The following is a 24,854-nucleotide window of genomic DNA, read 5'->3' on the forward strand; positions in this document are numbered from 1 at the left end:
AACGTATATGTATGTGTGTGTAGGGGGCGGAGGTAATGAGTATAACAGACAGAGCAAGTCCATTAGGGAACATGAAAGGAGCCTGTCTGTAACACCATCATAACATACTGTCACTTCCCTGGATCCTCTCCCAGGGTTGGATGCAGAGCTTGAACAAGACAAATTGGTTGGAGGGGGAGGAGATTAGATTTGTGTGTGCACTGAAGAGGATGGCTAAGAGGGAGAAAAAGGAGACAGGATAGATATATATATATATATATATATATATATATATATATATATATATATATATATATATATATATATATATATATATATACACACCACAAGGACCAACACTGCTCCCTCTAGTGGGCAAATGCTTCTGTTTTGAAGACTGGAAAAACCAATGCTCACTTTTCTTAAATAGAAGACAGAACACATTACATCTTAATTAAGAAGTGATATTCAGATGTACAGAATGAAAATAGTTTATGTGCATCATATCGCTTTGTATGTGTAAATACACAATGTAGGTGAATATACATCTTAAAAGCTAGCCGGATGACACATGGATAGCAATCCTCTAAAATAAATAAGAAAGGAAAAAAATATGCTGACTAGGGCTTGAAATGCCAGAGCCTTCTTGTCTGTCAACAGCACAAAAAATACAGCAAGTAACAAATAAGATTGCTTGACAAAACATTTGGCAACAGTAGGTTTTTCATCAAAGTAACTATTTGCTTATTGTTGAACCAGAGCCATTTTTTCCTTAATTTCTATTTTTATGCATGTATTTTTTTTTAGCTCTTTAAATAACCACTCTCACCCCATTGCCAGCACAAGCATTTCTTGCCCTGATGACCTCTTTACACTGCACTCAATCACAGCTTCTGGATAACAACCACATGCGCCCAAAATATCACAGCAAAAAGAGGCCCCAAATTACAAGCAGCCTATAAATATATAGGCGGTGCACAACATGTTCTGCATCCAGCTGCACATGGCTACTAGCCATGAAGAGGCGCACTTCCCTGGCTCATAGAAATATTATATAGCTCACTTCCACATTTGAGTTAGTCAATCCTACTACTAGGCTGTAAAGAGCGAGCAGGAGCACTGACATCAGACACCTGTGGCTGTGTGTGCTATGAGAGGTACCGTTCTGTACTGCTGCCTGCTATCATTCACTGGCCTGGATTTATTTGTGTGGTCCCTTAGCTTTGTCAGGTGGTGTGTCTCATTTCTGGCTTCTGAATTTTACAGCATAAGACCTCTTGGTCCAAACTACGTTTACTAATGAACAATAAAAGATAGTATTACTGGTGTTAGAAATAAAAAGCCTATGGCCTTATTCATTTGTCTCAACTATAACTTACCATTGAAATATACCACCAACATCAAATATAAGAATAGCTTATTGTCAGATTTAACATCTTGCAGGAGCTTTAAAGCAACCAAACTGCACCTGAGAGTAAAGTCCTCATGTAATGACATTTATAAATAAAATACATATATATTGTATAGAATATAATATATAAATGTGTAAAGCCTCGGGTTGTCTGCGTTAGAAGATGAAAGTGTGTCTAAGTACAGCTATTGTTCTAAGTGAATACTCCCGTCCGTTTCCTCCCATCCGGTGTTGATCCTTAAACACAAGGGTGGCTTTAGTTCACCTTCCTGTCGTGTGTCATCCTCAAAAGTATTTCTACCCACTTAAAATGATGCCCACTTACTGTGCCACCATGGTGACTCTAATCAGAACTACATAAAAGTATAATTCCTATTGGCTCAGTCTGAACACCAACTTAAACAAAAAAAATCACCCACACCACCCACATTACAACTGCAACATACTACCTGTGAAGCCACCACAAAACTATGTGAGCAAATCAGCCTGTATTTTGTGGGCATCTCAAATGATGATTGCATTTTTTCCTTATCAGTACTTTTTTTATTCCAGCAATAGACATTTTCTTTATTAGCTTGTGAGTAACTAATACTTAAAAGATAGTAGCATTTTTCCCTTTTTCGTGCAAATTTCTGTCCTGAATAAAATAATAAAAAAAAAGGTTTGCAAAGGTTTGTTCCTCTACATGACGTTTTGGGGCCTTCACCCCTTAGTCAGAATATTAAGGATCTTAAATCACTTTTTCTATGAGCCACAGGCTTCATGGTTCTCAGGATTACTATTGGTTGAAATCATACACAAAAAAAAAAGCTTTTAGCCAGGTCATCAAAAATGTAATATATCCATAGAGATTAGAGGGGGAAAAAGAAAAAAAAAAAAAAAGCTACTGAACATGCATATTAAATTGCTTTAGCAACAAAACAGATCAGGCTTACAAAAAACAGTAATGGGAATGAGAGATTTTGTACATTAGGAGCACAACACACAAAGCACACCTCCTGGGGATACAGGATACTCCAACACCTACTGCGTCAGGACATCTCGAAACAAGCACAATTAAGATAGCCAGGAAGAGGAAAACAAAGAATGGCTTGTTTTTAAAAGGAAGGAATTCAATATAAAAACTCAATTTTTAGCACTGTTTGGAAAACAAGGAAAATGTGTATTTTTATTACAGCCTTTAAAGATTTAGGTCAGAAGAGCAGTAGTCACCGTTATGGCATGTGATACATTTCAGCAGATCAACAAGCCTCCAGCAGAGTTTCACCCTACATTTAGAGTAGGGGAAAATACAACTATTCTTCAAGTTCTGTTAAAGGAACAGTCTACTTGAAATGTTCTATTGTTTAAAAAGATAGATAATCCCTTTATTGCCTATTCCCCAGTTTTGCATAACTAAAACAGTTATACCAATACACATTTTACCTTTGTGATTACCTTGCATCTAAGCCACTGTAGATTGCCCCTTATCTCAGTGATTTTTACAAAGCTTGAATTTCAGCCTATTAGTGTTGACACATGAATAACTCCACAGGAGTGAGCACAATGCTATCTATATGACACACATGAACTAGCACGGTCTAGCTGTGAAAAGCTAATAAAATGCACAGAGATAAGAGGTGATCTTCAAGGGCTTAGAAATGAGCCTACCTAGATTTAGCCTTCAAGGAAGAATATAAAGAGAACTAAGTAAATCTGACTATAAAAGTAAACTGGAAAGTTGTTTAAAATTGCATGCCCTATCTGAATCATTAGTTTAATTTTGACTTTACTATCCCTTTAACGGTACAATATTAACCTCTTGGCTGGCAAAAAGGGAAGCATAGTTAAAGGGACAGCATACTGTAAAATAGTTTTTCCCTTAATGTGTTTACAATTGCTTTTTTAACCAACTGCAGAGTAAAAAATATATGAAAATTAGCTTTTTAATGTTTATTTCTGTATATTAAAGCTCTGATTTTGTGTTTTGAAGCCACAGCCTAATAAAATGGGTTGAGCTTGTAGGTATAATCAGATCTCATTACTGTATCACATTGTGCACATATACCTGCTTCTTTATCTTATATCTGTCCTTAAAACAATCACCAATGCTTTGAGAGAACAATGGAAAATCAACATTTTATTACCTTATCTCTGCTTTATCACACTGGGAGTGTAATTTCTTCTGCTGGCTGTGTTTACAAAGCTTATCTATAGCTGGTACGCGCGGCCACAAACTTTCAGAATAGGTGGGGATACCACATGCTAAATTAACAATTTCAAATGCCAATATAAGGGTAAAAGAGCTACTTGTAAACAATGTAATACACTCCAGCAGTGTATCATTGGGAACAAATTAAAGGGGAGAACATTTTTGAGTAAACTGTCCCTTTAAGTATTTAAATCACATCAACACTTAAATTAATCAATGGTCATGCAATTTTTATTGAAATATCGGGACTTAAAAACTCACATTGGAGTCATCCCCTCCTAGTTCAGAGCTTGAATATGATAAGCTAGGCATTTTACTTGTAGAGCAGTTATCAAAGCAGAATGACCAGTACATGGTTCTGCTAAAAATCAAGATGTTTTATTGCAGTGTGCATCAGTGGGTTTCTGAACAGAACTCTAAAAGCACTGGTTTTCAAACCTGTCCTTAGGCCTCCCCAACAGGCCAGGTTTTCTGGTTTACCTTGAATGAGAGCAGGTGAAATAACCATGTTTACTAAGCAGCTGATTATTTTCACCTGTGCTCTAGTTTAGATATACCCAAAACATTTGCCTGTTAGGGAGGCCCGAAGACAGGTTTGAAAGCCAGTGCTCTAAAGTGTAAACCACAGTGCATGTTTGCATTTCACTACCCAGAGTTCCCCCTTCTTTATTTTTCTTTTTACAAGTATGAGATAAGCAGATTTACGGACAGTTTACTCCAGAATTGTTATTGTTTAAAAAGACAGATAATCCCTTTATTACCCATTCCCCAGTTTTGCATAACCAACACAGTTATATTAATATACTTTTTACCTCTGTGACTACCTTGTAATCTAAGACTCTGCATACTGCCCTCTTATTTCAGTTCTTTTGACAGACTTGCATTTTAGCCAACCAGTGCTGACTTATATGTAACTCCATGGGAGTAAGCACAATGTTATCTATATGGCACACATGAACGCAGTTAAAATGCACAGAGATAAGAGGTGGCCTTTAAGCGCTTAGAAATAAGCATACAAGCCTACCTAGGTTTAGCTTTCAACAAAGCAAATTTGATGATAAAAGTAAATTGGAAAATTGCATTCCCTATCTGAATCATGACCATATCATTTTTACTAATTATCCCTTTAACTGCCATACAAACACCCCTACCATTAGTATCAGCCAATGTACTTCCAATACAATTATGCCGCGTGGAAGACTTTCACCAACAAATCTTTCAAATCCTAGATTTGTATACAATTATCCTATAAGCCACTTGTACTATTCTGCCTGATTTTTACAGTTTCTATGTTCATCCTGAACATTTTGAATACTACAATTTAATGAATAATCCAATTGCCATTAGTCACATATTCACAACCATGTGTGTCAATCTAATTTAAATGTTTGCACAAGCTCAGCACAGTGCACAATATCACAGTATATAATACAGCAAGGTGAGATTAAGATTAAAGGGACAGTCAACACCAGAATTTTTGTTGTTTAAAAAGATAGATAATCCCTTTATTACCCATTCCCCAGTTTTGCAAAACCAACACTGTTATATTAATACACTTTATTTCTGTGACTAACTTGTATCTAAGCATCTTCTGACCGCCCCTAATCACATGACTTTTAGTTATTATCTATTGACTTGCATTTTAGCCAATTTGTGCAGTGTCTGCCACTAGCCACGGGCGTGATCACAATGCTATCTATATGGCCTACATGAGCTTGCTCTCCCCTGCTGTGAAAAGTAAATAAAATAGAGGCGGCCTTCAAGGGCTTAGAAATTATCATATGTGCCTCCCTAGGTTTGCTTTCAACTAGAATACCAAGAGAACAAAGTAAAATTGTTGATAAAAGTAAACTGGAAAGTTGTTTAAAAATTACATGCCCTATTTGAAAAATTAAAGATTTTTTTGGACTTGACTGTCCCTTTAAGGTCATTTACAGCCTCGGATCATCAGATCAATTTCCACTTTCAAGCTGGAGATATTTCCCAACATCTGTAGTCCACAGAAAAAGATTAAAGCCAAGGAGCAGCTCCAGGGAAAAGATGGGTGAAGTAATCCTCTGTGTACATATGGGTACCAAACACTGACCCAGATTAAAGAGAGACAGTAAACTCTAAGACTGTATATGAAAATATATGTGAATCATATTTAAGAGCACAATTTAAACATTCTAAAACTATTTTTGTAATGAAGAAAAAAAGAGGATTTGTTGAAAATTTCTATTTTTATTTAAAAGCTAACAGGAAGTGCATACTTGTGTATATCTGATTCTTAGATAATCTCTTAATTACCTATTCCCTAGTTTTGCATAACCATCATGGTTATATTAATACACATTTTATCTCTGGGATTACCTTGTATCTAAGCATCTGTAGACTGTCCCCTTATGTCAGTGCTTTTTACAAACGTGCATTTTAGCCAATTAGTGTCGCTTCATAAATAACTCCATAAGATTGAGCACAATGTTATCTATATGGCAAACAAACTAGCACTGTCTGGCTGTGAAAAGCTGATAAACTGCACTGAGATAAGAGGCACCTGCAGAGGCTTAGAAACAGTCATAAATGTAGAAGTTTAAACGTTGTAAAGTATATTAATATAATGTCGGTTGCGGAAAGCTGGGGGGGGGGGAATGGGTAGTAAAGGAATTATCCCTTTAATAAATAAAAAATAAAATAAAGTTGATTGTCCCTTTAATGACTGGCTGCTCATGGGTTGATAAAGAGAAGTTTGTTGGTTTTCCTCTCAATGCATGAATTTCCACTTTTACAAAAAAACAAACAAATGTACTTCTGTGTCTTTAAAGTCTAATGTAAAAGCCCCATGTCAAAGCCTTACCCAGGGGTGAGAAAACGGAAGCGGCAGATAGAATTTGTATGTGCGAATCAATAGGTAGTTACACAATTCCTTAAAAATTAGCATTAAACAAGTAGTAACATGTTAGTGGACCCAGATGACCTGGCTCTCAGGAATTTTTTAACAATGTTTTAACAATCAAGGTTTCATTTCATGATTCAGACAGAGCATACACATGTAACAACTTTCCAATCTACTACTATTTATTATGCTTTATTCTCTTGGCATAACTTGTTGAAGGAGAAGTAATGCACTACTGGTAGCAAGCTGAAAGCTACTAACAAGAGGCCTATATGTGCAGCCACCAACCAGCAGCTTCTGATTCTACCTAGGTATACTTTCCAACAAAGAACAAAATAAATAAGACAATAGAATTATATTGGAAAGTTATTTAAAATTGCGTACTCTGAATCATGAAAGAAAACATTTGTGGTTCATGTACCTTTTTAAAAAAAAAAAAAAAAAAAAAAAAAAAAAAGGACATGAAACCATTTTTTCCCTTTCATGATTCAGATAGAGAATACTATTTGAATCAACTTTCCAAAATCTATAATCAAAAGTGCTTCATTTTCTAGTTCTACTTTGTTGTGGGAGCAGCAATGCACTACTGGGAGCTAGCTGAACACATTGGGTGAGATAATGACAAGATATGCATATATATGCAGCTACCAATCAGCAGCTAGCTCCCAGTTGCTCATTGCTGCTTCAGAAATAACAAAGATATGCTTTTCAACACAGGATACTAAGAGAAAGAAGCAAAACAAATAATATAATAATGTATACATTGTTATTTAAATGGTCTATTAATGACTATCAAATCCTGGACTTTGCACATCTATGATTTGATATGATCTTTTATCTATGATCCTTTTTATGAGGAGAAAGCATGCCTTTCAAAAGGGGCAGTCTACACCTTAGTCTTTAAAGACTTACCTTAGATTAAGCTGCAAATAGCCTCCTGCACTCCTTTCTATATCATGTAGCAGTTACAGTATAAAAAGTTATTTTAAAACGAATATTGCCTCTGGCTACGTTGAAATGGCTGTCAAGCTCCGCCCACTGATGACATCACAATCTGGGCTACATCTAGGCACTCTGCTAAATAGCATTGACAATCTGTTGAATTCAACTAGTGAGCCTTTTGTGATTGGATGCCATATGCAGCCCAGATCGTAAAGTCATCAGTGTGCGGAGCGTGGCAGCCATTTCAAAGTGGCCTGAAACAATATTCATTTTAAAAACTTCTTGCTGCATGATATAGAAAAAGTGCAGGAGGCTGTTTGCAGCTTAATCGAAGGTAGGACATTAAGATGACTAAGGTGTAGACTGTCCCTTTATAGGATTGCTATAAGGAAAGTAGTAATGTTTTTTGATGAACCAAGCATTCAACAGGAGGAACGCAATTTTATGGGTTGCCATGCAAATATTCAGTAAAGTTTATGTCTGGCATCCTCAGTTCCTCTGAAACATAAAAGTTAAGAAGCAGCGGTCTTAAGACCACTGCTCCTTAACTGGCCCACCACCTCTGAGGCGGCGGACAGCAATCATCCCAATCAGATAGGATCGGGGTGATTGACACCCCCTGCTAGTGTCCGATTGGCGCAAATCTGCAGGGGGCGGAATTGCACAAGCATTTCACTAGAAATGCTTGTGCAATGTTAAATGCTGACAGTGTATGCTACATGTACGTCCGACATTTAATAAATCGGTTCCAATGGCTCAAATTCTCTAAAGTACTCTTGTCTAGCAATGTTATGATTTTTCTCCACACTTGTGCGTTTTTGATAATTGGACCCTAAAGTAACAGACAGCGGTTATACTATTTTCATAATATAATTCTAATACCAAAAGCAGTAATACTTTGCATATGAAAATGTTTTGGTTTACAAGTTTAGAAACATACACCTAAATAACTTTGGAGCCAGACAATGTTTTGGTACATAAGTATGTATAGAATTTTTATATATATATATATATATATATATATATATACACACACACACATATACACATACAATTATAGTAGCTGAGGATTCCTGGTTTGTCAAGCTCTGAATAGCAGGTTGATAAATCTTCATCAGATCGGTGAAATTCTTTAATGCACTATGGTTGTGAGACCACAAAGATAGATTAGCATGCACAGTTCACAGTTTGGACATGGCTCTCAAGGTGTAATACATGGCCCCTGCTAAAATGGTAGCCACAGTACCCGGCACAGGCTTTTTTACTCTCTGCGTCTCCAGACGATATCTAAAAACACACGATTAGAAACGGACAGCTGTGTAGTGGGACTACAACTGCTGAAGGGCTGAGAAGTTTTGCATTATTACGGGGCTCACATATGCTTCTAAAGTAAATGGTTGTTTCAGACAGTTATTGTATCAGATGTAAATGGTTCACTGAAAGCAGGTATGGAACTCTTAACAGCGCTACCCTCTAAACAATTCCACCATATCCTGTTACTGAGCAATATGGCCATCAATAAACGCTCTGCATAAGGGGGTATCGTGGGTAACTTAGCCATCACAGAGAATATGTGGACATCTAAATTATTACTCCTAGAGCCATTAAACAGAAGCTTATTTGATGTGGTTAAATGGATAGTATACATCAATTTACATTTACCCGCATGTAATAGACACTACTATAGAGAATAGTATGCACAGATATGGATAAAAAAAATTCAGTATAAAATCTTTTATAAATTTACTTAGAAGCTCACAATTTAGCACAGTTGGTGAGGTTAGACTGGGACACGCACTGAAAGGGGCTGAGAGCAGAGCCTACACTCCCCTGAATACGGAAAGACCCATTATACAAACAGAAACAAATCTGAAGTTTGTATACATCAGTATACATCTAAAACTTTGGGGCTTGGTTAGGAGTCTGAAAATCTGCACAATGTTTTTAAAAATAAGCAAAACTATAAATTTTTACAAAAACACTCCCAGATGGGCTGTATAAATGGATCATCGACAAAACATTTATGCAAAGAAAAATCTAGTGTCTAGTCATAACGTATACATGGTAATGCATGTTTTAAAGCCACAGCCAATTGCTCATAAAAATCAGACTAGTGGGGGTGGGAGAAGACAGACTGAATTTAAAACTATTAACCATGCAATCCCTACCCACAGCTAGATGTTAAGGCTTTAACAACTGGAATGATGTGAAAGAAGAGTATCTGCAACATTCAATGTGCCCGAGTTATCAGCTGCTATTAATACGGTTAAACACATGTAAAGCTGATAAACTAAAGCACTGGCCTACTGATTTATATAAAACACTAAATATTTTAAAAGTTGTGAAAAAATCTAAAGCCTTCTATGGTTTCTAAAACATGTGGAAAGCTAAAGATCCACCATATAGTGGCTTGAAAGGAAATCATATTTTATAGGAATGCTTCCAGGGTAACAAAGCGTTATGAGTTTTTTTTTTCTTTTAAATGACTATAGGCAGGTTATTAAAAAATCCCACTTTTTCTAGGCCTGTACATTCATCAGCTTTGTTAGCTGCAGAATGCAGAAGAAAGTGGCCGCTTGCGGCCTTTGCATCTTTTCGGAGCCAGAATTCTTCTTGTGAAAATGCAAGACACCAAGGGCTAGATTTATCAAAGCTGAGGCGTACAGGGGCACGTATACGCAGAAATTACCTGCAGGTAATCACCATTGCACACAAGCTCAATTCAATCCTTGCGGTTGAGTCCGACCGAGGAGATTGACAGCTCCTGCCCGCACATGATTGGCTGTGCGCGGGCAGGAGCTGTCAATCTCCTCGGTCGGACTCAACCGCAAGGATTGAATTTCGCCACCTTAGAGGTGGCGAATAGGTTAAGGAAGCGGCGGTCTGGTGACCGCAGCTTGATAAATTACGGCGAGCAAGGTCTTGTGAGAACTTGCAGCCGTACGGCTTTGGTAAATTGAGCCCTAAGATATGTGCAAGCTGCCAAATGCACTGGCCTACTTTTTTCTCACTAAAGGATTTCTATAATTGTTACAAATCATATTGACAAAGCTATTTATAGTGATTTAAAGGGATACTGAACCAATTTTTTTTCTTTCACAATGCAGATGGAGCATGCAATTTTAAGCAACTCTCTAATTTACTCCTATTATCAATTTCCCTTCGTTCTTTTGGTATCTTTATTTGAAAAAGCAGGAATGTAAACTTAGGTGCCGGAACAATTTTGGTTTAGCGCCCTGGATAGCGATTGCTGATTGGTGGCTGCATTTAGAAACCAACCAACAAGCTCTACTAAGGTGCTGAACCAAAGATGGGATGGCACATAATCTTACATTCCTGCTTTTTCAAATAGAGAAACCAAAAGAATAAAGAAAAAACTAACATGAGTAAATTAGAAAGCTGCTTAAAATGTGCACGCTCTATCTGAATCATGTAATAAAATCATTTGGGTTCAGTATTCCTTTTAATATCAGGAGTTAACCTTTATTAAAATTGCCTAATTTTACACATATAGCTTATTTGCCATTACACACTTAAAAAAAAAAAGTCTAAATGGACGTTTATTTCAAATTTGTATGCAAACATAAACATGAGCTAGACAAAGCTTCAAAGCTTTTAGAACCTGAAAAGTGTGTTTTATATTGATACATGTAACCCAAAAAACTCAAACATTAAGTAAAAGGCATAGCTTTCCTGATTAAAGCAAACCATTTAAGTTGTTAATATGTGCATTTCTGACTCTAAAAGGGTTATTTTAAAATGTTAGATTTTGTGAATTTGTTTTGAAAAAGGTATGTTCCGCCCCTGAAGAGAGAGATATATATATATATATATATATATATATATCAGCCACTGAGCAATTAATCCTTGAAAATCAGATATACACAAACAAGCATTTCCTGTTAGCTTCAAATTTGCTTTAAAGGCTCAGTGAACACCTCATGATTACAACATGTTTCTCCAGTCTTCAAATAAATAAACATAATCAGCAGAGTCTGAACTATATTAGAAAAAATATTATGTTTGCTGCAATTGTTTTCCAAAGGTCAAACCCCAACCACTACTTTCCTTACTTGAAGGAGCCAATATCCAAAATCCCCAATTAGTTTGCTACAGCAGAAGTGATAAGATAAATTAGGAAGATATAAAAGGCAATGTTAGGCTTGTGAAGACTGCTATGTGCACTTTCAGTTTTCAAAACTAGAAAAGCTACAATTTTTAGACTTAAAATTACAGAACAAGGGGATGAGAATAATGAGAGTATACTGCAAAGTTTGTTTTTTCTATAAGCATAATTTAACATTTATATTAAAAAGTGTTTACTGACCCTTTAATAACCAAATAGTACGACACATTTATCTGCTGTTTCATTTATGTGCATGATAGAACATTTTTGAATTTAAAGTGACTCAAAAGTTTAATGAATAAGTGCCCGGTAACTAAAAAGTAATCTTAAAACTGGGGCACTTACATTTATAAAAACTTTACAAAGATGCTTATTTTTTATTTATCAATATTTTTATATTTATTATTCATTTTTAAATACTTACATTTGCGTTTTGGTAAACAAAGGTATTTTAAAAAATAAGCCTCATTGTAAAGTTTAATGAATGAAAGTGCCGTTGTTTACTTTAGAATTACTTTTAGTTACCAGGCACTTATTCATTAAACTTTACAAGACTTTGTATTATTCAGATAATTATACTGTGATACAATATTAAAATTCAGCTGGTCATCCACTGCATGTGACCAGGATATGCATTTTCAAAAATCAATGACTGCAAAAATGCCCTTGAGAACTACAGGAGAGTAGTTTGACGATATCAGATTATATCAGATTCCAAATAGATATAAGATAAGTAACTAACAATATAGCATTTTTTTCAAATATTCAATTGTACTCAAGACAAATATTTTTAAAAGTCTCTCTTCACGTTAAATGTTCAGGAACACTGAATATACAACCATTTTAATCAAATCTCCTCAAAATGTGATCATTTCTAAAGCCATCTTAAATAAACTTGGAAATAAAGCTAATGTTTGCGGGTGAATGATACTTATTTTTTGGCACATTAAAGTTGATTTATTTAAAAATAAAAATGACTGTAAGGGTATTTGAGGGCAAAGCAAATTCCATTTGTGTGTTTGATATATTTCTTTGCTTTTGACGTCTGTGAAAGCCTGTCACTAAGCTCTAGGCTGTAGGGAACAGCAAATGCACTTAGTGTTTTCTATCAGAGGCATTTAACTCCTTCAATGCTACAGGGCCTGACATACCACATTTCTGAAAAGTTTGTTATCTGCCATGATGCAGCTTGTTGTGTCCCAAGACTAATTAACACATTTACAACTTGCTGTTTTGTTTTATTGTTTTTCTTCTTGGCAGAAGCTTCAGTTATCTAATGGATTTTCCAAATGACATTTTGGGTTTATAGGCAGCTATCTGAAAGTCAGGTGAAAAATCTCCTGCAGGGACACTATAATGACAAGCTGTGGCAGGCAGGCTCTCACGATAACCTCTGTGAAACACAGGGAAAAAAATCACCAAATGGTCTAAGGAGCGTCTATCCTTTTATACGTGTGCACTGGAACGTACAGCTTAGAGAAATGCAATAATGCATAAAGCAAAATATGCCAGATAGAGGACTCAATTACGTCACACTGTCCATTGCAAGTGTGTGTGTGTGTGTGTGTGTGTGTGTGTGTGTGTATGTATGTATGTATATGTATAATATATAGTGTGATACAGAAAGTTTTATCCCACTTAGAGTGAGACATGGAAAACACCCCAGCTAAAGTGTTAAATCAGCACACTCAAGGTCCATAATCCGGACTCTTACCTTCACGTATTTCCATAAAACTTAAATAGCCATAAAAGAATTTAAAAATTTGCATTTTCTTTTTTAGGTCTCATTTACTATGAGGCTTCATTTATGTGTTTTTGGAATGACATTAAACAAAAATATTAACCATTTTTCTCTGTCATTTGGATTTAGGTAAAAAAAAAAAAAAAAAGGCAATTCATACAAGACCAGATTTAGTTTTTTAATGTTTAAATACTTTTTTTGTTTAAAAAACGTAAATATACAACTATTTTTTTTATAGACCATACCTATAGAAACGATTAAAGATCTGAGAATATGCAGCAGAATGTTACCGGTTCTTGCAGTGAATATCTGTGGCAGGCCGAGATCCCAGCTGCATTGATTTTAATGTGTAAAAGATTCAAGATAAGAGAATTTGTCAGACACAGCATTAGGACATGATTTTAGGCTCTAACTATAACAAGGACCAACACAGTGTTTGTACAGCACTCCACTGCTGATAATTCTGTTATTTTTGAAAGATAAATCACTGTTTAAATGTTAATATCACCAAAGGTTAACTAGGGTGAAACTGTCTCAAAACAAGTCTCCCAGAGCAAAGAATTGATTAACTCTTCAGCAAGCAGAGCAATTCAAACTAAACCAATTAATAGACAATTTATAAAAAGAGTAGGAATGATATTTACTAGCTCAATGTACAGATTGTGCAGGAAAACCTTCTGGTTTTCTTTTCTCTTTAAAAATATCTACTAAGCACATTTTTCCCTTTTTTTGTCTTACTGCAAGGTAATACTCAGCAAAAGTCCTTCTTGATTTAAAATATTTATATCTATATTTTTTCAGGCTACAAATTAAAAAGGGATAGGAAAGTGAAAATTAAACTTGTATGACTCGGATAGAGCATGCTATTTTTAAATGTGCTTTGTTCTCTTGGTATCCCTTGTTGAAAAATACGCACATATCCTACACAAGTGGGAGATAGCTTCTGATTAGTGTCTGCACACATTTGTCTCTTGCGATTGGCTAGGTAGATGTGTTAAAGGGACACTGAACCCAAAATTTTTCTTTCGTGTTTCAGATAGAGCATGAAATTTTAAGCAATTCTCTAATTTACTCCTATTATCAAATGTTCTTCATTCTCTAGTTATCTTTATTTGAAATGCAAGAATGTAAGTTTAGATGCCGGCCCATTTTTGGTGAATAACCTGGGTTGTTCTTGCTTATTGGTGGATAAATTCATCCACCAATAAAAAAGTGCTATCCAGAGTTCTAAAACAAAAAAAAAGCTTAGATGCCTTCTTTTTCAAATAAAGATAGCAAGAGAATGAAGAAAAATTAATAATAGGAGTAAATTACAAAGTTGCTTAAAATTGCATGCTCTATCTGAATCACAAAAGAAAAAAATTGGTTCAGTGTCCCTTTAAGCAAGCTGGCAGTAGTGCAATGCAATGAATTGTATGTTCTATTTGAATAATGAAAAAGAAAAAGTATTGTCCGAGTTCAGTTTCACAAATATATGGAAAAAAACAAAAACCTATCAATAAAGGACCTATTGTGTAGCAGCACTATAGAGGTTAATGCTCAGAAAGCATAATGTTAGTGAACAGACAGAGACCAACATTGTGGGTGTGTAATGTCTAGGCTAGTACAGGCACTCACATTCCAAAGGCAAGGCCCAGAAAATACAGAATTGGTTACTTGCGCTTCACTTGAAATTCAGACTTAAATCTGCCTGAAAAATGGTTTTCCTGGCACAGAAAGTAGTATTTCCCTGCCACCTCCCTAGGGGAAAAAAATAATTAAGTATTTGAAAAAGGCCACTTGGCAAAGAAGCCAAATGAGTAGAAAATTGTAGTGTACTATGGCATATCTGTCCATCAGCACTGAAAATGGCTGATAACTGTACACTGTAATAGGCTGCTAACCTGCCTTCTCAGTGGCACACAAAGCAAAATCCTATCAAAGGGTTAATGTGTTAATAATGCTATTCAACCCCCCCCCCCCCAAGATTTTAAGGAGAGGATTTGTTTCCAATACCTGAGCAAAAAATATCCAGTTGAGGTTTAAAACTGGTGCTCTCTCCTTATAAGTCTGCAAGGCAGATGAGAGGGACTTGCTACAACAATTTTTTTCCCACCTACAGAAGTGACTGGTGCCTTGTATCTTTGATTACAGGAGTAATACAGTATATACTATGTATGCCCCACAACAGGACAGGAAATTTATTCAAATTGAAAGATGAGGAAAGTGATATTTAGATTGAACACACCAACAGGCAGCTGAGACCAAATTAAAAACTTTAAACATAGGGGGGGAAAAAGAAAAGGTTTTATCAAAGTGAAAGTAAATCCTAGCGTTTTACAAAACGCTATGATTTACTATTGAAACAAATAAAGTGGACTTTTATTCATGAAGTATAAGATACTTCATGTAGAAAGCTCCTTTATTTGATTCAACAGATCGCTGTATTTACCTTGTACAGCAGCCCACGGCAAAAAAAAAAATTGGCTAAGAGGTGACGTTTTCACCTCTTAGCCAATAGCTGTGCAGTAAATCCGGCTTGGCGTCCATGGGAGCCGGATTTACCGTACAGCTATTGGCTAAGAGGTGAAAACGTCACCTCTTAGCCAAAAAATTTTTTTCCGTGGGCTGTTGTACAAGGTAAACACAATGATCGATTGAAGCAAATAAAGGCGCTTTCTACATTAAGAATCTTATACTTCATGAATGAAAGTCCCCTTTATTTGTTTCAATAGTAAATCCTAACGTTTGTAAAACGCTAGGATTTACTTTCACTTTACGACAAAAAAGAAAACACACATTTGTTAATAACTAGACTTCAGTCAAGCAAAAGCAAAATGTGTAAAAAATAATTTGCAAAAAGTAAGTCACAGCTTTAAAGGGACATTAAACCCAAAAATTTTCTTTCATTATTCAGATAGAGAATACCATTTTAAACAACTTTCTAATTTACTTCATTCTCTTGATATTTTTTCCTGAAAAGCATATCTAGATAGGCTCAGTAGCTTCTGATTGGTGGCTGCACATAGATGCCTCATTTGATTGGCTCAGCAGTGTGCATTGCTATTTCTTTAACTAAGGATATCTAAAGAATAAAGCAAATTAGATAATAGAAGTAAATTGGAATGTTGTTTAAAATTGTATTCTCTGTCTGAATTATGAAAGAAAATGTTTGGGTTTAATGTCCCTTTAAAGTGAAAGTAAATCCTAGCATTGTACAAACGCTAGGATTTATTATTGAAACAAATAAAGGGAACTTTCATTCATGAAGTATAAGATACTTCATGTAGAAAGCTCCTTTATTTGATTCTATCGATCGCCGCTCTTAGCTGCTACAGCAGCCCACGACTAAATATTTTTTTGGCTAAGAGGAGACGTTTTCACCTCTTAGCCAATAGCCGTGCGGTAAATACAGCTCCCATGGGCGCCAAGCCGGATTTACCACACCGTCACCTCTTAGCCAAAAAAATATTTAGCCGTGGGCTGCTGTAGCAGCTAAGAGCGCCGATCGATTGAATCAAAGGAGCTTTCTACATGAAGTATCTTATACTTCATGAATGAAAGTCCCCTTTATTTGTTTCAATAGTAAATCATAGCGTTTGTAAAACGCTAGGATTTACTGTCACTTTAAGGCCCACAACACTGGGTTTGCCTTACAAAAAAAAAAACGTTACAATGCAAAGGGCTCTCTGCAGCATACCCTGCTACAAGATGTGTCTGTTAAACACGAGTGCACAATATTGCACTGCCCCCCCCACTCCATGTGCATCCTGTGAACTGTATTTTCTTAAAGCATCTGCATGGTAGAATCTGTCATATCTTTTTAGTGAAAAAGGTACTGGAGGAGGTGGTGGTATTGTCTCCTGGGGTGCCTTATTGCATTTTGTCTCTAAAGAGTAGGGGGAATTGAACAGTGCAAGCAACCTGTGAGAGTGACATACTGAATATTAATCTGTCAGTCGTAGAGGGCTGTATAATTTAGTTGCTATGCCAAGCATTTGCTAGAACAGACTACACTAAATAAACCTGTACTGTAAATGAGAGCTGAATCCATTAAATCCAGGTGCTACAATGTGAATTATGGAGTGGATGGAAATGAATAGACGCAGGCTGCAAATGAGGGCTTGTTAGAGAAACAATCTTCTCCTGTCGCAATCCTTCTGCCACACACTGCTAACACAGCAAAGTGTAATTACCAGAATCCTATTGTCTTATTTACCGCAATTGTAACAAAACCATTACGGCAGCAGAAATGTCACTGCTTTCCAAACCACCAGCATATACCCTCTGTATCAAACCTCTGCCCAATAGGCTGTACAGTGTTGTATTCCTCAAATTAAGCTAGCAGCGTCTGTATTAAAGCCTTACATGATGGGCAGGAAAAAAAATGGGAGGTGGGGGGGGGGGGGACTGTAATAAGTAAACTGCATTCAGAAACCACACAATATTTTAATCATGTGTTGCAAATTGTTATAGAAAAGGAAAAATGCTAATTTTGGTGACAAAATAAAATGTTTTAAAAAAAAAATGCAAATCCAAAAAAACCTTTGAATAAAACAGATTTTTAAACCCATGTAAAACAAAAGTGATTATAGATAGAGATATAGATAGAGATATAGATAGATAGATAGATAGATATATGTGTGTGTGTGTTACAATGCAGTTTACTAGTTCTAGAATTTGTAAAAACATGTTTTATTATATGGTAGTTTAAGGGTTATTCATGGAAGGGATTTTATAGAAAACCTGCAAAAATCTTCACAAAGAACAGAAAATATGATTTTAACAGCCATCTTGAGTTCATATGCAAGACCCAGGGAACAACTGTTTGAACAATTCTTAACCAATTAAAAACAGATGGCAAGAGTCTAAAAATGCAATAAAATAAAAATCAAAGTTTTTAAGCAATCTAAAATGTAATATTCATGGTACCAACAATGAGTTTTTTTGTTGTTGTTTTTTTAATGTTGCATACTAAAATTGAGAATATGATTAAATGACCCACTGTTTTTCAGCTTTCAGCGAGATTGTGGTTTTACATTTTTATTTTAAAGCCCATTAAACATTAGGCTCTTATGACAATGTTGGCTCTTGTTTTAAATGAAATAAAAAATAAATGTTTTTTTCTTTGTATAACAATGACTAGCCAAAAGTTAAAGCTTTAAAGTTTAATATTCAAAGTTATGTATGGTCCTGCAAGATACTGCTGTACAGGGAAAAGGTAAAAACTGAACTATTAGGCAGCTGTATGTGTCTGGATATTATCTAAGTGGCAGCCATTTTTGAATCATCAAAAATATGAGATCCATTAAAAGAAAATGCTTTCAAAAATGGGTTCAGGCTGCCTCTTAAAACTTGGCATTAATAATCCTAGGCCTTCTGTAGAAGACTTACCTAAAAACATATGCGAAAATTTCACTGCAAATAATGATCTATAACTTTATAATTACAACACCAAGGTTGGATACACTTTGAGGTAGCAGTGTTACAGAAACATGGGCCAGAGTTTCTAAAGGACCAATAAAGTAATTATCACAGTTCCCCCTGCTGTCAAAACCTCTTCAATTTAATTAGGTGTAATGAAACTTCATTGTTCAGATTAACTAACAGTATAAGAACACTCAGTAATGATATTACCATACTATTGTCTCGTTTTTCTTTAAGAACATCACAACGATAAAAGGACAAAACTGGCTAAAGAAGATAACTCATTAAATCATCCCTAAGGCCAAATCTAACCTTCATGGATGGAAAAACAATGCGTTTCATATGAAATTAGGTCACTTTCTGCTGAGGCACAAGATTCTGTAGCGTACAGAATGAGCGTAAATGGAGATTTCAGGATCCTTCACACACTTTGCCTAGAAGAGACTGGCAGTATCAATATGTGTATTTAAAAGGCATTAACATTTTGACAAATAAAGAGAACTGCAGCTCATTACTAGGAAGTGTGTAAAAATGTCTTGCAGCTCTATCATCCAAAGTGTTATGAAGGCAAGCAGGCTGCTAGACAAATTTAAACACTGAGTGGACACCTAAACTTTAATATTTGTTAAAAATTTAAAAAAAAAAAAACACTAAAGATGATGGAATGAGGCAAACCGCGCATTATGCCCTGCAAGCCTTGCAGCTCTGTTCTGCAGAAGCACTCATTCTGACATAGGGACAAGATAGCATTGTGTCTGAGGTTTGCAATCCTGAACTAACAGGGAACAAACTAAATCAAAGCATCTGATATAACAGCCACTTTGTCACAAAACTGGAAGGGGATTTCCCTTGCAATTTTAAAACAATTCAAATTTATATAAACAACTATCCATGCATTGATTTTTTACAAAAAGTGATCAAAGAAAAACTCATAGCTCAAACAGGGCACACAAAATTCATCAAGAGAAAAAAATATAGAATTCTATTTTGTTATGGTAGCTGATTAATGTTTATATAAAATAGAAGTTTTTAACGTTGGACTAACCGTGCAGCCCTCTGGTGAGGGATTTTATAAAATGTGAGCAGAAAAAAAAACAAAAACACCAACTGCTCACAATATCCTTGTTTAAAATAAGCTCAACATTGAAAAGTTTAAAGTGGAACACATTGTGCAACATTGTGTATACAGATCTCTGTGCACTGTAAATGAAAATTAGTATATCTTTATTTTGCATTAAAAGAATGCTTGTAGTGTCACAAGATTATAGAAATAAAACCAAGGTAGCATATTCATTTCAAAAGTATGCCAAGTGTTTTCCAAAGCCAAAAAAGGATGGGAACCATTTTTTTAAAGAAAGAAAAATACTTGAATGGAATGCAATGTTGCTACACGTCCTCAGACACTGAGTGCGGAGAGCAGTAGAGGCACCTTCACAATGTGGTACAGCTCCCTCTGGCAGCAAACAGGTTTATGTTCAACTGAACTAATTAAAATGACACTTTTTTTTTTATTTAAAATAAATAAAAAAAAAAAAAAAAACTTGAAAAAGAAGCAGACGGCACCTTTACTGGCATGTAGCCATTAACAAGATTTTTTTTTATAGAAATTACATTAATGGCTACTTCCATATTGAACGAATGTGCTAGTGCTCACTAAAAGCTATTACGCCACAACAGACCTACACTTCCTTAATAGATACTTTCATTGTGTATAGCTTGTTAAGCAAATCAGATTTCTTATCAGTAAACCCCACTGTGAAGGTTTTTTGTTTGTTTCTGTTTTTTAAATCAAGAGTTGAAAAACTTTTTTTTCGGTAGCTTGTTTTAAAATCTCTTACATTTCATTCAGAAATTAAAGAAAATCTGACATGCAGCATGGCAGAAGCAGTTGGTGATACTATGAGCCTGTGAAGGTCAACATTATTTAGTATTTCTTAATTAACACTAAACATTACTTATGCTAAAGATCTCATCAGGCAAAGTTATCTCTATTTTAATCAAGCACATATTTGCAGAGGAAATACCTAAAAACATACATATAAATACACACAAACAATGCCTAAAACTATAATTAAAACAGGCATGCTTGTTGTGCTGATTGCCCAGGAAATGGCTTATGTGTGTTTGTATTACAATAGAAAAAGTTAAAATCTGGAGGAGGGTGGATGTTCTCACAGGGTGTTTCTAATAATTTACGGATTTAAGATCATACATCTCAATTAAGAAGCTATATGTTGATTCTTTTAAATATAGGACTCTCTTAAGATACATTTAATATACTGTACTTCTATAGTTTAGGGACCTTGCAAGTACAAAAATAAACTTTGTATCACTTATTAAAAGAAAGTGATAATTATTAGCATACACTTAAAATGTCTTTTACAGTTTATAATTTTCAAAAACAAATTCCATGTAAGATTTCAAACATGTCATTTATGGGCCTTTCACAGTCTGCAGTTAAAAGGTGTGGACAGCATTTTAATGAATTGTAATGACAGCACATTAAATAAAAGTAGCTTCCAACAATCAAACCTCTTCAGATCAATAGGTAATAGACCTTATCAACAAGTCCACCAACTAAAAGTACTTACATCTATACTGACACACGTCAAAACCAGTTAAAAAGTAACAGCACCTTTCTTATTCAAGTTAGCTGTACCAGTACCACAAAACAAGTGTGGCAGCTAAAGCATTTTAAAATGAGATTAATTGGATTGTTGTTACTTTATCCTGAGCTATAGAGAGACTGAATCTAGATTGGCTGTATTCTAAGTTTATACAATAATTAACTTCAGGACTAGACAATGGATATGACATTCAGAAATCTACTAGAAACCTAAGGAAGCTGGAAGCTTCATAACATCAAAATATTTTAAAGCCACATTTATAAACAACTTGAACCACATTTTAAAATCTCAGCTCTTACTGCCTACAATTGTTTAACAAATTTACATTTTACAATCAAAATTGCTCTGCTATCGCAGCCAAATATATAGAAAGCAAATGTCTGCCAAGTCTACTTACTATCTTTTAAAACGGCAATTCAAAAAAAACTGTCCAGGCCATCATAAGCAGACTTAGCATGTAACCTATGCTCGCCACTACAGTTCCCATCTCAACCATCTCTCCTGAGTGCCATATTACCAACAACAATATCTGGAACACCCGCCTGGGGAGACATTGTAAAAATGCTCAAGTAAATTATTTCTCAATTTGTTGGCGTGCACACATTTTTGCAAGTGCTATAACATTGGGAAAAGCAGCCCTGTTAAGGCAGGCTTGAATCATATACGTTTTCAGATTTTTTTTTATGAAAATTAAAGCAAGCGCTTCATTTTACAGCAACTGAAGATAAGAAACAGCATAATGTAGTGATATATACATTTTTCGTCTCACAAATTTGGAAGAGGATTAACAATTTATCAATTAAAAGATAGATTTGAATGCAGTGACTAGAGCAACAAACATGAAACGGGTGCAAACTGAAAATCCCTTTGTAAAAATACTGGTTTAATATTAGCTGCAATGCATTCATAAATTTTGTTGCTCACGAGTAGTGACAAACCTTGCAGGTTCCACATACTAAGCAGCACAAGTCACCTCCAAACAAAACAATTATATGGACTGCAGACTGCATTTCCAAGTTCTAATTCAATAGTACTGCTGAGTTGGATTTTGTCAAAACTATTCTGTTTCTATGTTGTGATTAAAAAAAATGAAAAGATCTTCAAGTTATTTTAATTTAAATGGAAGCACTCAGGGGGTAAACCTTCATTCTGTGGCATTTCCTGAGCATTTACTTTTATATAAACTCTATGTATTGTGCATATGGTTGTGATTAATAGCCAATAAACAGCAAATACTCAAAAGGTTCATAACTTGAAAAGTCAAATAGCTCTGTGGAAAACATGCAATCCATCTTGGACTTCAGGAAAATACAATAGTTTAATACACTGTATTCATTTTTCATCACACCAACATGTAGAAAGTGGGGAACAAGAACACCATAAATGACCACTTACAGAGGGAATCTGTATCTTAATGGCAATAAGTAGGCACAGTTTGTTTGCCCTTGGGGGCTCCTGTAAACTCATGTTAACCCAATGTCTGCTACTAAAGCTGTAAAACAGCATTTTACAAGTGATGGATGTCACTATATAACAAAAGCATTTTAACAAGGAAACACCCCACAACGAAGGTGGTTATTAAGGATTAGTGAATATAGTAAAATCTTATTTCAGTGACAGGGCTGGAGTAACAAGTAATATTTCACAGAAGTGGGAGAATTTCTGCTGGCTGATTTATTGATGTGAGGTAAACAATAGAGACTTCTGAAGCGTACAGGGATATTTTTGAGGTACAAGAGAAGAGAAAACGGTTGGGGTTATGGGTAACAAGGGCAGAGTGGAGGGGGGAGCAGGGTCTGTCTGCTATATAGAGTTGTTAATAAAACCCCAATACTATTTGCCATCTACTACAATTTAAACTAGTGCAGAAGACCAGAATGTGACATATTACGAGGCTGAAAGTTGCCAGCCATCCCCTGTGTTTGGTACGGAGTGCAGACTGATTTAGTCCAGCTCCGCACTTATAAAGGCAAGCGGAGCAGAGGACACACAGGCTGTCAGATCGGCTCGTTTAGACCCATTGTTAGTTTATACTGACTCGCACAGTGGGTACATACATTATTTGAGTCACACAGAGTTACAGTGTACACTGAGGGTGCACGGCGAATTCCACAAACCTGCGCTAACCATCACATAAAATGATAGGAAACAATCCTGTGGGGCAACATGGAGCACATCACCCTCTTTCCAGCACCTGCATTCTCTCCCCCTGGACAGTAAGATCCCTGAGGTCCGGCCTTACCTAGGGTTCTGAGAGTTCCATGTCACCGGCTCCAAGACTTTGCTGAGCACCGCGCACAGTCGGCACATAGCGAGCAGGAGCCCGAGTAGCTCCCGGGGAGCCGCCATCCGTACACACAAGTATCCGCACCTATCCTGGGCTGAATCGAACTTCTCCAATATACGAAGCCTCCAAGTACTCCCTCAGGTATCCGAGCTTCCCATACCCCAATTCCAGGACGAGAATACGTTTCCCTCTACAGTTCAGTAGCCCTTATAGCTCCATGCCGGGCTCGGTATCCGCGTGTATGTCCCACAATGATAAGCTCCAGTTCTAGTTTTCCTTTACGGCACTTCGAGCTCCGCTTCCAACTCTCTATGACAGGAGCAAAAGCAGACCTGTCCCCTCCAGCCGCCCGGCTCACACTGAGGCACCGCGAGCGCGCAGCAACCACCATCCCCCGCCCCCACAGGCGCGCCCCAGCCAGCCCAACAATCTCAACCAATAGTAATTCAGGACTGACAGTTCGGCACCAAAGCCAAACCCCAAAACATTTATTAGGGGCGTGTTTTATGGGGGAGCCGCCTCTTAAAGGCGCTGTGTCATTGAAAATAAGTTTTACAGTTCTAAAGAGAGAACAGATGCCACATCTTAGCACAATAACGGGAGTAAAGCCAATCAACATCATTATGCTGTAAAAAATAATTTTACACACACACACATATATATATATATATATATATATATATATATATATATATATATATATAGTATTAGCATCACAATGCTACCCACGGACTTGTTTGTTAAAAAGGAAACTACTTGGCCAGAATAATTTGTGGCGAGGGTCCTGGTGCAAGCCCCGAGGTCACGTCATCTTTCTCATGAAGCTAAATGTGCGTGTTAACCTTTTAGAGTTATTTTTTACTGTGTAGTCGAATGTAATTGAAATGTGCACCATGTTAGCTGTGGTTCAGCATTTCTTTATACTTAGGTTTGTCTAATAATTATACATTAACCTATTTTTCTCTTATCCTTTGTTGCAGTCTTATGAAGTTGTAGAACTCAGCTGACTGTGTAGTAAATCGTCTCGTTACGGTAACAAAAGAATGAGAGAGTTTTGTCTAACTGTAGAAGAGTTCTTTGCATTTTTATGCACCAACCTCAGTCCCTGGGGGGGCAGACATGCTTCTGTTCTCTGTGGGGTGTATAACCCCTGCCTGCTTCACCTGGCAGGAGAGCCCAGGTTGGTGCCCTTCACACAATGGGTAGGTCAACCCCTGCCCTTTTACATTGTCCTTAATAGCCCTCTCTCCTTTCGGGTCCCTGCACAAC

General features: G+C 36.1%; 1 protein-coding gene across 1 annotated transcript in view; it reads right to left on the reverse strand.

Moving 5' to 3' along the window:
* EFNB1 (ephrin B1) overlaps positions 1-23,929 on the reverse strand; it is a 119,664-nt gene extending 95,735 nt beyond the window's left edge. The window contains exon 1 of the mRNA XM_053699039.1: positions 23,541-23,929. Within this exon, the coding sequence (XP_053555014.1) occupies positions 23,541-23,647 (107 nt within the window). The 5' untranslated portion in view covers positions 23,648-23,929. The remainder of the gene's footprint in view (positions 1-23,540) is intronic.
* Between the last annotated feature and the right edge of the window lie 925 nt (positions 23,930-24,854).

The sequence above is a fragment of the Bombina bombina genome, chromosome 1 (assembly GCF_027579735.1).
Source record: "Bombina bombina isolate aBomBom1 chromosome 1, aBomBom1.pri, whole genome shotgun sequence".
Taxonomy (NCBI): Eukaryota; Metazoa; Chordata; class Amphibia; order Anura; family Bombinatoridae; genus Bombina; species Bombina bombina.